The 12,964-nt window shown below is 34.9% G+C and overlaps 1 protein-coding gene across 1 annotated transcript in view; it reads left to right on the top strand.

Moving 5' to 3' along the window:
- Positions 1-12,964, top strand: part of LOC150093110 (uncharacterized) — a 532,180-nt gene that overhangs the window by 296,238 nt on the left and 222,978 nt on the right. The window contains exons 12-13 of the mRNA XM_090414155.1: positions 4,305-4,325; positions 5,157-5,243. Coding sequence (XP_090270281.1) covers positions 4,305-4,325; positions 5,157-5,243 — 108 coding nt within the window. The remainder of the gene's footprint in view (positions 1-4,304; positions 4,326-5,156; positions 5,244-12,964) is intronic.

Raw genomic sequence — 12,964 nt, 5'->3', positions numbered from 1 at the left:
CATGGTGCTCTGCTTCACTGCATCTTCACTGGCTGGGTCACTTTTTTTTCTTTTTGAGATTTTGCTACTCAGTTTTTGGTTCTTATTTTTAAACCCTGTAACCCCTCCCCTCCCTCAACAGTATTTATACATTGGAATCTACAGTTTGCATTAGAGAGGTGTTCACCTTTGATTCACCTCTGGGTATACATTTCCATTTTTGTTGTGGTGGTTGTCACTTTCTATTTCAGATCTCATGTATGCTCTTATATCTTGGACCAGTCTGAAGAAGTTGCTCAGAAATAGCATAATTAATAAAACTTTCTTGTTTCTTAGGCGTTTCTTCCACAGATATTGATGCACATTCTTAGTGTTAACAGTGACTAGTTAACTGCCAGATTTTTGCTTGTTTCCTAAGTAGAAGTTTGTCACTTAACTTGCCATTATTAGTATCTTTTCCTCCAAATTTTTTGAAAACATTTCTTGTGTCTTGAGATTCATTTCCCGATCCATTTCTTGAAGGATCTCACTTGTTTGGCCACCTTAGTCTCACTAACACCAGTTATGTACAAGGTTTTTTCTCTAATTTGTCTACTAACATCACTTCTCTTCCCCCCCCCCCCCATTTGTCCTTACATTCATAGGGTCTAACTGGATTTCATTTGATTTGATATATTCATCCTCTTTGACTCACAGAAGGAGCATTTGGCATGTATAATTATGAAACACCTCATTTCTTACAGTGTCCAGGACACCATTGTTGGCTATTAGACCCTGAGATGAGGTGTTAGCCAGAAGTTGCTACTTCCTAGTCCAGAGGTGGGGGAGGGGGGAATTGCATTCTACCATCATTCTTCAAAATAGAGGCTGTTTCTAACATGGAGTAGGCACACCTGTGTGGCTGTGCCTTATCTGATGGACAGTTGCTGCAGTTGATCTTCAAGTACCTCCCCAAGGGCACGCCTATTTAATGGTGATGTGCAAAATATGACTGGTGGTGGGAGGACTAGGTGTCTGTAAATTTGTCTTCTTCAGTATTATTTTGGTGACACAAATGAATTAGTAATTCAGAAATTTCCTGAACATTATCTCTTCAGGATATGCAAAAATGCCCTTCTGTTTATGATCCATCTCATATTATTATTATTATTGTTCCGGGCAACTCCAAGGAGTCGACAGACTCTTCGAGGGAGGCCCTAACATCATGTCAAGAACCACTATTCGACATTCACACAGTATCTATCATACCTTGCCTTGAACTCATTCACGGTCGTAGAACCCACAACAGACGGAAGCTTATTCCACTCATTCAACACTCTCCAAGTAAAAAACCTAGCTCTAACACCCTTGTCAACCATGCTCTTGCCCAGCTTCCATGCATGGCCCCTAGTCCTCCCACCACCAGTCATATTTTCAAAAATATCTTCTGGATCAATCTTATAGAAACCCTTCAGTAATTTGAATGCCTCAATCATATCACCCCTTTTCTGCCTATCGACCAATTTTTGCAACACACAAATCTTCAACCTGTTCTCATAAGGTTCATTCCCCAGACCTGCTATCATCTTGGTCACTCGTCTCTGTACCCTCTCCACTTCCTCCCTATCACGAAGAAACCCTGGTGCCCATAGCTGGGCACAGAAGTCCAGATGGGGTCTTATCAAGACTTGATACAGAGGAACAACAACTTGTTCGTCTCTGCATGTTAAAGTATTTTTCAGAAGCCAAGTGATTTGGTGAGCTGTTTTAGTTACTTTTGCAATGTGCCCCCTAAATTTCAACTCCCTATCCACCAACACTCCCAAATCCCTGGTCTCATCAATCTCCTGGAGTATGATTCCACCAATGCGATATACTGCTGCTATTCTTTTCACCCCAAAGTGCATGACCTTACACTTTGCCACATTAAATTGACATCCATTTTTCCTAGCTCAGTCCTCCAAACTATCCAAATCATCCTGTAAAATTTTGACATCCTGTGCACTCACAATTGCTCTACCCAACTTTGCATCATCAGCAAACAAGTGAACACTTCTTCTGAAATCTTTTCCTATATCATTGATGAACAAATTGAAAAGCAGTGGTCCAAGAACAGAGCACTGTGGCACACCACTAGTCACAAGCCGTCTTTTAGACTCCACTCCTGAATAAACCACTCTCTGGTATCTCTCCTTCAACCACCCTCCTATCCATCTCACCAACCCTATATCTATCCCCATCTGCTCCAGTTTACTGATTAGGGTTCCATGTGGTATACTGTCAAAGGCCTTGGCAAGGTCCAGTAGTATCACTGTAAACCCATTACCCCTATCCAGTTCAGCCGTCACTGTGTTATAAAACGTGAGCAAGTTGCTGAGGCATGATCTACCCTTCACAAAACCATGTTGTCCCCCATACAATATCCCATTTTCATCTATCCAATCCTGTATTATTTTCCTGACTAATTTCTCTGAGACCTTGACAATGATTCCTGATATGCTAATCGGTCAGTAATTTACAACAGCAGTCTTGGAACCACCTTTATGCAGTGGAACTATTTTCCCCTCTTTCCACCCCCTTGGGACTAACCCAGACCCGAGACTCAAATTAAACAAAATGGTCAAGGGTACTGACAATTCTTTGGCTGCTTCTTGTACGACACGAGCTGGTATACCATCCAATCCCACAGATGTATTGACATTGAGGTTATGCAATAGACTACTCACCTCCACTTCATTCACCACAATTCCCGTATAATCTACTGGTTTATTCGTTTATGCAATGTCACCACCTGGATGATATATTCTTGCAAAGTGCTCACTCAGTAACTCAACTATCTCAACTGATTCAGTTACCTCCCTACCATCGGCATTCTTTAAAATCATTCTGCCATGTACATTTTCCCTTTTACTTGCTACATATCTAAAAAACTGTTTAGGATTCTCTTTAGCCTGCATGGCCAATGTTCTTTCGTAATCCTTTTTTGCTTTTCTTACCACACTCGTTACCCTTCTGGCCTGCGCTTTATACCGTTCATGTGCCTGCCGGTCACCTTTCTCCTTAATACAATGCATGTTGTGTTTTCACTTTTGTATGGTTCAGATCTTGTATCTTTCAAACAAACAAAAATCCAAATGGTTTAATTCCAGAGACCTCAGTTTTGTGGATAAGCATAGTTGATCCACTGACCAGGGATCATCAAAGTGCATTTTCACTGCACAGGAAAAATGTGTCAGATTCATGTAGCCATTGATTCATATGCATATGAATCAATATGTTCATGTGTGATGAGTTTTATAATTTGGAAAGTGAAGAGGACATTTTGCAGTTGAGTAGATTATAGGTAGTAAACGTTTTGCTGACCACTAAAATTTCCTGCAGTCCAGTGCCAATCAGCAGTTTGGATATACTTGTCTAGACACCGTTATATGTGAATACACGTGGCAGCAGCTTCCCTGATACTTGCAGAGATAATATCTATTCCAGCTATGTATTAGCTCAAATGTCACTTAGGTCACGATGTTAGCCCTGCATTGTGCCAAGTTGCATGCATCTACGTATATATGTTTCTGCTGGGAATTATTATTTTTTTACTTTGGACTAATGGAATATGGATATACAAATCAAACTCTAAAATATCATATTAACCTGTGTTTTTTTTTATTCATTTTTTTAAAATTGTTATTCTGTTCTTTTAAACCATTCAGTTGCATTGACAGCAGTTATGAGACATCACCAAATATGGTGTAGTTATAACAAAAATGTACATTGTTTTTTTCTGTTTTTTTAATTTTTATATCATACTTTTCAAAATATATAATTAAACAATGCATGTTGTGTTTTCATTTTTGTATGGTTCAGATCTTGTATCTTTCAAACAAAGAAAAATCCAAATGGTTTAATTCCAGAAACCTCAGTTTTGTGGATAAGCATAGTTGATCCACTGACCAGGGATCATCAAAGTGCATTTTCACTGCACAGGAAAAATGTGTCAGATTCATGTAGCCATTGATTCATACATATTTGGTTATTATTATTATTATTGCCATTGAAAACTCCATGGGCATTGTTTTAAAATTCAAACAGCAATACCCTTGTGGTTATCACAATAACAGGTGCATGTTCATATGCACTGATATGAACTGCTGTGAAGTAGTGGATACAGGATGATGTGTTTCTATTAAACTAGCTATGTGGTGTATGTTTTTGTAAACCTTTGGCTCATAAAAATATGAGCTTCAGGCAATAGTGACATATTGACCAACAATGATTTCTTGTCAAGACTGAGAAAAGTTCATCAATAAAGATAAATTCGAGGACTACATCTCTGTGGGTTGCCATGCGAGAGGGAAGAAGAAGAAGCCAATGTTGTGCCGAGACACATGAAGTCCTGATGAAAGTAAAAGCTTTCTTTTATGTGCATAGCACAAGTGGCAGTGATTTTGAAAGTGTTTTAGGTCTTGAATGATCATACTTGGAATTGAAGCATAAAGTTTGTGCAAAACAGATGTCAATTAAATATTTTTTTCAGCAAGAAGAGTAGAATATTATAATGCTATATAATATATCTGTTATGCTAAAAATCTATCAGAAAAATTTAATACAGTTAATTTTGAGTCATCGTACTTAAATAATGGTTATCACAATAAAACATCAAACTTATTTAAGTATGATGAAATAGTCATATTTCAGTGAATAATAATCATTAAATTGTTCTTACCTATAATTTTTAATGGTTTCCCAGTAATATAATTTTTCCATGTATATTGTTTTTGTTCTCCATCCCCTTAAAAAATAATGAATTGAAGTTTCACTGTTGTATATAAGGATAAATTTAAAACAAAAAAAAATGCTTGTTTACTAGATTGTAATAATAATCATTAAATTGTTCTTACCTATAATTTTTAATGGTTTCCCAGTAATATAATTTTTCCATGTATATTGTTTTTGTTCTCCATCCCCTTAAAAAATAATGAATTGAAGTTTCACTGTTGTATATAAGGATAAATTTAAAACAAAAAAAAAATGCTTGTTTACTAGATTGTAATTGAATCATAATCAAATAATGTTTGCTTCAAATGGATATTTAAAAGAACATTTATTTCTAATTCTTAGATACCATTAATTATTCTAATACTAATAATAATCACGTGCATCTTAAGAATAATTTAATGTGCTACTTTCTTTCTGAAGCAAAGTCCCACAGCGGAAGCGAGAGCAGCAGTGACACTGAAACTGATGACAAGCCATGTGGTCGTTGTGGAAAATACGATCATCCAGAGTGGGTAAGCCTCTCACTTGCTACATATATAATGCTATATAATATATCTGTTATGCTAAAAATCTATCAGAAAAATTTAATACAGTTAATTTTGAGTCATCGTACTTAAATAATGAAATAAATATTAACTTATTTAAGTATGATGAAATAGTCATACTTAACTAATTGGTACAAAGAATACTTTTATTAGAATTTTTTAAATATATATTGGATGCTGGGTGGTGTACTGAATGGACTTTGAGCTAAGTCATTGTTTTAATACTAATTTAATGATATTTAGATCAGTAGTGTTGTAGTATTCTAGTATATGATTGTGGTTAAGTGTGTTTGTTTATTTTTGATATATTGATACCGTGCACAACAGATAAACTGTTATTAATGGAGCCGATGTGAATGAGAAGAATGCCAGCCAAGATATGTGCATGGATTTGACTTGGGGATTTTGTGAAATGTTGTGTGTGTGTGTTCGCGCGCGCGTGCATGCGTGCGTTATGTATTTGTTACCAAGAGAAAATGGATTGTGCCATAATGGCAGTGGAGAGAGAGAGAGAGAGTCGTAGATGTTTTACAAGCCTGAAATGGGAGACTTGCTGATGTAAGATAATAAAGTAAGTTAGTATTGAATTCTGTGAAACTGAAAGTATTCGAGTGAATGTAGTTCTGGGTTTAAACGATGGTGAAACAGAGTATAAGAGGTTATTGAAAGTAGTGGTAAGATAGCATATGCAAAAGTTGTGGTGGCAGAAGTTCAGGAGAACATAGAAGACATGAATAAAGAAATAGCTTGCTTTCATGTAGTCTTCACAGGACAAAGTGCACGATTGAAAGGCTGCAGAAATAGCAAGAGATTGATCGAACTGAGAACAGAAACAAGAAGTCCAAAGCCAAAATGAAAATTGTAAGAATACACAAGAGAAAGAGCATAAACCGATAATTTTCTATGGCGATTCTGTTATATCTATTATTATTATTATTATTATTTGACACCTCCATGGAGTCCAAAGACTCATCGAGGGAGGGCACTTGCTCTACGACTCTGTCTCCACCACTCAACTCCACTAACACCATCTACCGCCGACGACCACCACTATAAAGGGAGTACTTCATGAGAACACTACAAAATTTTGTTTCCCTGGTACGAAAATTGATAATACTAATAATGGCATTAGAATGCAGAAAGGGAAGGTGAAAGAATTGATTGTTTTGGCTGGAACCAATGACCTGAAGGGTGCGAAGTCTTTTAGGAGGGGAGGATGTGAAAGAGTTATTGGATGAAGCAAAAAAAGTAGAGCGAGAAGGTGAAGTTTGTGAGTCTGCTGCCATGCTATGATAGAGGCAAACTGAGAGGGAGGATGATGATATATAATGAATCAGTACACAGGTTGTGCAGAAGGAATTATGTTTTTGATAAATGTAAAAATTTATACAATGCTGATGGACTGCACTTAAATGGATTTGTAGTTGTGTCTAGAATGTGTCACTGAATGTGTGGAAGTGCAAAGTCAAAAAAAAAAAAAACTAAAGAATCATATTAAAAATGAAGATATCAGAAAGAAATTTGATATTGTTAGCATTCAGGAATGTGTGCATAGAGCTAATCTCAGATGGCATAGTCACTTAAATGCTTAAATGGAATAGGATAAGGAAGGTTAGCAGAACAGGTGTTTAATGCCAGGGAAAAGATCCAGAGGAAGACCAAGATCTAGGATATAAAATATAAGATCTCACAATGAGTCCTGGCCTATAATAGAATATTTTGAAGGAAAATTGTTGATAGAAGTTAGTAATGTAACGTTTCATTTAGTACTATCCTGTACCATCAAGGATGCAAATTAGCAATTTGATGATGATAAAAAAAAAATTAACCTCCCAAAAATCTTCTAAAACCTGCAGATGCACTTCAGCAATATATCTAATATAAATTTCATCCTCAGTTTCATTTCTTTTCTTTCAGTTCTCAAATGCATACTTACCCTTTCTGACTTAAACCCAACTTCCAACTTTCTCACAAATCATTCAACTGAGTTTTTTTCAACCGGTCAATAATTCCTTAAAAGTGGTATCTCTATTCACCCAGTCTGAAATTGCCTAATAGATGGTTCCTTTTTTTTTTTTTTTTAATACTCTGTTTTCTTGATTCATTCTGTTCATTTGCACTCTGTTGCCTCTTTCTATTTCTCACACCCACAGCTTTGTGGTCATCCTGGAGATTTTTTTTTATTAGTTTTGAGTCATTCACATTTTAAATCCCTTCATGACTTATGGACCACTCTATATTATAGGTGTTATTTTTATTTAAAATAATAAGATGTTGCCAATACAAAAATTTTATATTGGCAAAAATTTTGCTATTACAAAACAAAACAAAAAAAATGATAATAAATAAATTTATGACTCCTGCCAAATTCCTTGCTGCAGCTAAGGATCATGGGTGTGAGTTTTTCAGTATCTATAACACTGTCCAACACAATTTTTGCTGACTTTTATATGAGACTTGTTTTTTACTAATTTGGGTGCGCTGATTTCAAATATCAAACCCATTTTTCTCTATCGCATCAGGTTTTTCCTCTATGGCATTTTCTTTTTGCTGGTTTTAAGGAGGCAGTACTATTTAGAGGATCAAAAAAATCGATTTTTTAATATTATTTTCTGAAAGTATGTACTTTTAAAAATCTGTTCCTAACTTTTTATCAAGAAATTCGAAAAATTCCCGAAGATATAGCCTATTATTCAAAGCGGTGCGCAGATCAGAATTGGAGCGCTCACCGCTCTCGCTTGTTAGTAAACGAATAAATGCGTAAGAACCTGTAACGTACTGGCACGTACCGGCACGTACTGGCCCTTTGAATGCGAGAGAGGCCGATAATTAGATACATAACTACTTAACAATATTCATTAAAAATTACGATTAATGAATAACGATTGACTGATTTCGATCGTTCTTTGTCTGCTATGACGCATATAGCATTCATTTGTTTTAGGCAGTTGTCATCGCCTACTTTTCATCACCTAAATGTATTAGGTCGGTTATCAGCCCCTCTCTCGCATTCAAATCGCCAGTATGTGCCGTTGCAGGTTCTTATGCATTTATTCGTGTACTAACAAGCGAGAGCGGTGAGCGCTCCGATTCTGATCTGCGCACCGCTTTGAATAATAGGCTATATCTTCGGGAATTTTTCGAATTTCTTGATAAAAAGTTAGGAACAGATTTTTAAAAGTACATACTTTCAAAAAATAATATTAAAAAATCGATTTTTTTGATCCTCTAAATAGTACTGCCTCTTTAAAACTATCAAAAACTTACAAATTAGCAAAAAAAAAATGCCATAGAGGAAAAACCTGACGTGATAGAGAAAAATGGGTTTGATATTTGAAATCAGTGCACCGAAATTAGTAAAAAAACAAGTGTCAGATCATAATCAGCAGAAAAAAAATTTTTTTTTGTTGGCCAGTGTAATTATTTATCTTAAAAAAATTTAGTTTCTTCCCTAAGTCTTAACGAAAATCTCATTGCATTCACTAATGTTAGTCTCAGAAAGCAGGAGAATTGTAATACAAAACAAATTAATAATTAATTAATATTCAAAAAATTATAGAAGTATACTTTCTCGTTCTCACACACAACTTAAATTTATCTTCATAAAAAAAATGAAGTTTAATCTGACAATCAGAAAACTCATTTGTTAATTGTTTTCATAATTTACAAGTTCAACCTTCCACTGAACTGAATGTACAACACACGCGTGTGTATATATATATACATTCAATCTAGATAAGAATTCTATGCAGTAACTTGCTTAAAATAAAAGATGGGTACTTCAGTCAAATGAAATAAGTTATGAACATCATTCAGCTATTTTACATTTTCCCCCTTAACTTCTTAAATTAGGAGGGGAGGGACCCCAGAGAATATAGAGCAGCTAGATTTATGATTTTCAATATTACTCCACAAAAATAAAGTATCACATAGAACAAGAAACTATTTTTATTGTGAATTTCATGAACTAAACAAAAAAAAAAAACAACTGTAAACAGGAAATAGCAGTTAACAATCACAGCAAAAACATTTGAACATAATTAACAATTGAAAGCATGCATTTGCTGTGATGTTGTTTGTACTGTAGAGGGTGTTTTATCATTTTAGCTGATTATTTGAATTCTCTTGAGAAAAAACAATCTATTTGGAGAATGTTTGTTTATTGCCATATTACTTGGTGTCATGTGTCAGTTGTATGTGCTGCCCCTGATTTGTGTCCTCTTTTATTCTCAGTGTACTTGAAGTGTTCTGATCGGCATATCTCTCCAACCCTGCCTGCTTGCCCCATGTAATGTAAACCACAACTGTAGTTGATCTTGTAGATATCTGGGTTTTTAACCTGAAGATGTTGGAAGTTTCAGATGATTAGATATCTTGTTGAGTGGCTAGAAAGCAATGTTTATATTTTGTTGACAATGCAACCTTGCTGTTTTGTCTGTGACTGATTGTATGTATGAGATAACCATTGCTCCTCTTGGTTTTCCTTTATTTGATTATTTTGGAGGCTGATCTAGAATTGTTTTGATTAATGTTTTATTGTAGCCATTTTTTGGTAGGATTGAACTATATTGTAACTCTTAGTTTCCTTATTTCTATGTTAGTGGAAATTCTGTAAGCCCTATCATATAGGGAGTGGAGAACATCTATATTTTGCATTGGATGGTGATGTGTTGTCATGAGTTTGTTGGCTTCATGTATACTGAAAAATTGAGTATTTTGTTCAGATATTTCATCAGATGTATACAAAAATGGTAAAGGCTTGTGCATTTTTTCTCTGTAATCTACTGATTTTAGTACTACAATGTTATTATCATTTTTAATGTTTTCTACAGCCCCATCATTCTATTTTTGTGATATTATTAGTGGGTGGTTTTGCTTGTAAAAGTTTGGAGGCTTTATGGATTTGAAGAAAATATGTCTTATGTAATTCTTGAAGGCTTCTGTTTACACTTGCCATAATATCTAATTTTTGGAATCCTACTAGGAAGGATCACAAAGCTAAAACATCAGGAAATGATGTTCACTTCAGAATCAAAAAATGTTCTTGAGGACTTATTGGTGACTATTTTATTGAGTGGTAATCTGTCACTGTGGCTGTTTTTTTAGATTTTTGACTAGCTGTCTGTTTGTGAAAGATCCCACCACGTTTGTTGTATGTGTTCTTTAAGTATTGCCTCTTCTTTGTGTTGGAAAATTCTTAAAACATGCTTCGTGGTGAACTGCTGGCGTAACCTTAAAAATGAGGAATAACTCCATTATCTCTATACCACAAAAGAAATGTTAACTTATTCTGAAAAATAATTTGTTTATTCTTAATTTTTCAAATTTATTTACTTTTTTTCAGTAACTCAATGTTAGTCAGGATCATCATTGCATAGATTTCTGTGATAGAATAAGGAACTTTTCTTTTCTTTTTTTTTTTTAAGTTTATTCATGTAATTATCCTGATGATAAGAAGAAAAATAATTTCACGAACATAGTTGAGAATGCAATAAAAAGAGTTTGTTATTCTATGTGATACTTTATTTTTGCAGCAGGCTTTAATGTGTGAAAGTCCTATGAAAAAGTTCTCTCTTACAAAATATCCAAAAAATAAAATAATAGCAAATTATTTTATAATAGCAAAGGGCATAAAACTTATTATTGACTGCAGTTTGTTTGGACTGTCCTTTTTTGGTTAAGTGCTACTTTTTCTTTCCTTCATAGTAATCAGAATTCATCATAGAAATTATGGAAACAACTACCGTGTTAGAGTAAAACTTCACTTTAACATAAACCAAAATAATCACTTGACATTTCATCCTTCACATTAAGGTCATCATCTGGAGTATACACATATATAGAAAGAAACAATCTACATGGTATGCTAAAATTACTTACAAGTATTGGCCTGTCCTCTGGGGGGACCTTATTACATCAAAGCTAGAATCCTATTATTATTATTATCTATTTGGTTACAAATATAAATTAAGCTAGAGAGCAATACGTACGCACAAAACAAAACAATATGGATGGCGGCCAATAAAAGCTGAAATAATTGCTTAGAGTCCTAAAGTCAGAGTTTGCTGGAAAACTTGAAGAACTAAGTGGGCTGAATGTGTGTCATCCAAATTCTTGGGATTTTTATGCCACCATTATTGTTAAGATTAGGATGGTGAATCAAAATTTCACAGCCTTCTATAAATTTCTGTTCATTCCAAGTTTTTGTATGATGTAAAAAGCATGTTCTTTTCTAATTAATTTGGTGTAGGATGTTAAGAGCATGATCTGAGAGGCCTACTCCACCTAAATTGTTAAATTTAATGTCATTTGTGTTCTTTTTTACAAATAAGGATTGTACATCCAATTTCACTAATATAAGGTAAGTTGCAGGTGCAACAGATATGAGAAACTTCAGGGTGAGCCAACAAGAAGAGAGGATCCTTAGAGGAGTATGCGTGTGTATGGAGTATATATACTCCACATATATATGTATATACTCCAGATGATGACCTTAATGTGAAGGTCAAAACGTTGAGTAATTAATTTGGTTTATATTAAACTGAAGTTTTACTCTAACATGGTAATTGTTTCCATAATTTATATGATGAATACATTTCCTTTCATTATCTCCAGTATAAATAATGCACTTTGTCTTAAAATGTGCAAATATCACACAAGCAGAACTATTAAAAAGAAGCATAATGTTTCTTTCCTGAAGAGTTATATAGTTCTTTCTCTAGTTTACATCATCATCATCAATTTCCTGATATACCCTCAAGGGATGTTCAGGTTACTACAATTTTCCTCCAAATTGGTCTATTACTTGTAAGTACTCCAATATTGTCATATCTAACATTTCATGCTTCTAAGGCACTTCTGACTGCAACAGTCCATCTAGACTGTGGTCTTCCTCTAGATCTCTTTCCAGCTATCTTGGCATCAAACACCTGTTATGTTAACCTTTCCTCCCCCATTCTATTTAAGTGTTCATACCACCTTAGATTAGCTCTGTTGACACATTTTGAATGCTAGCAATGCCAAGTTCCTTTCTAATATGTTCATTTTTAATATGATTCTGTCATCAGTTCACTCCCCTATTTTTTTTCAGAACCCTGTTACCTGTGGTCTCTAGTTTTTGATTAGGCTTTATTTCTAACCCAAATCTCAGATCCATAACTTAAAAGCGGTTTGAACACTGTCTTGTATACTGCTAGTTTAGTGTTTTGGCTAATTTCTCTCTTATTCCATATAAATTTATTATTCAACTGGCTCCACACCATATACCAACTTTACTTATTATTATTATTATTATTAAGAAAGTCCTCCAGGGATTCAAACACTCATCGAGTGGGGCCACATACTACACACACCAGCTTTCATACTTATTCTTGAATTCATTCACACTGCTTGCACTCACATCCAATGGCAATCCATTCCAATCACGCACCACCCTCTGAGAGAAAAATCTAGCCCTCACACCCTTCTTGGCAGCCTTCATTCTTAGCTTCCAAGGATGCCCTCTTGTCTATCCCCCCCCCCCCCACCCTCCATAAATTGAAAAATTCCATGAATTGAAATCCTGTATGACCCTTTCAGAAGTTTGTACGTCTCAATCATATTACCCCTCTTTCTCCTGTTTGCTCATGTCTGCAGTCTAGAAATTCTCAATCTGTCTCTATAATCAGTATTCCACAATCCTGATATCA

The sequence above is a fragment of the Typopeltis vanoorti genome, chromosome 24, assembly GCF_054136105.1.
Source record: "Typopeltis vanoorti isolate ZY-2024b chromosome 24, IOZ_Tvanoo_1.0, whole genome shotgun sequence".
Classification (NCBI taxonomy): domain Eukaryota; kingdom Metazoa; phylum Arthropoda; class Arachnida; order Uropygi; family Thelyphonidae; genus Typopeltis; species Typopeltis vanoorti.
The sequence above is the reverse complement of the archived record's forward strand: the minus strand, read 5'-3'. Positions and strand labels throughout refer to the sequence as shown.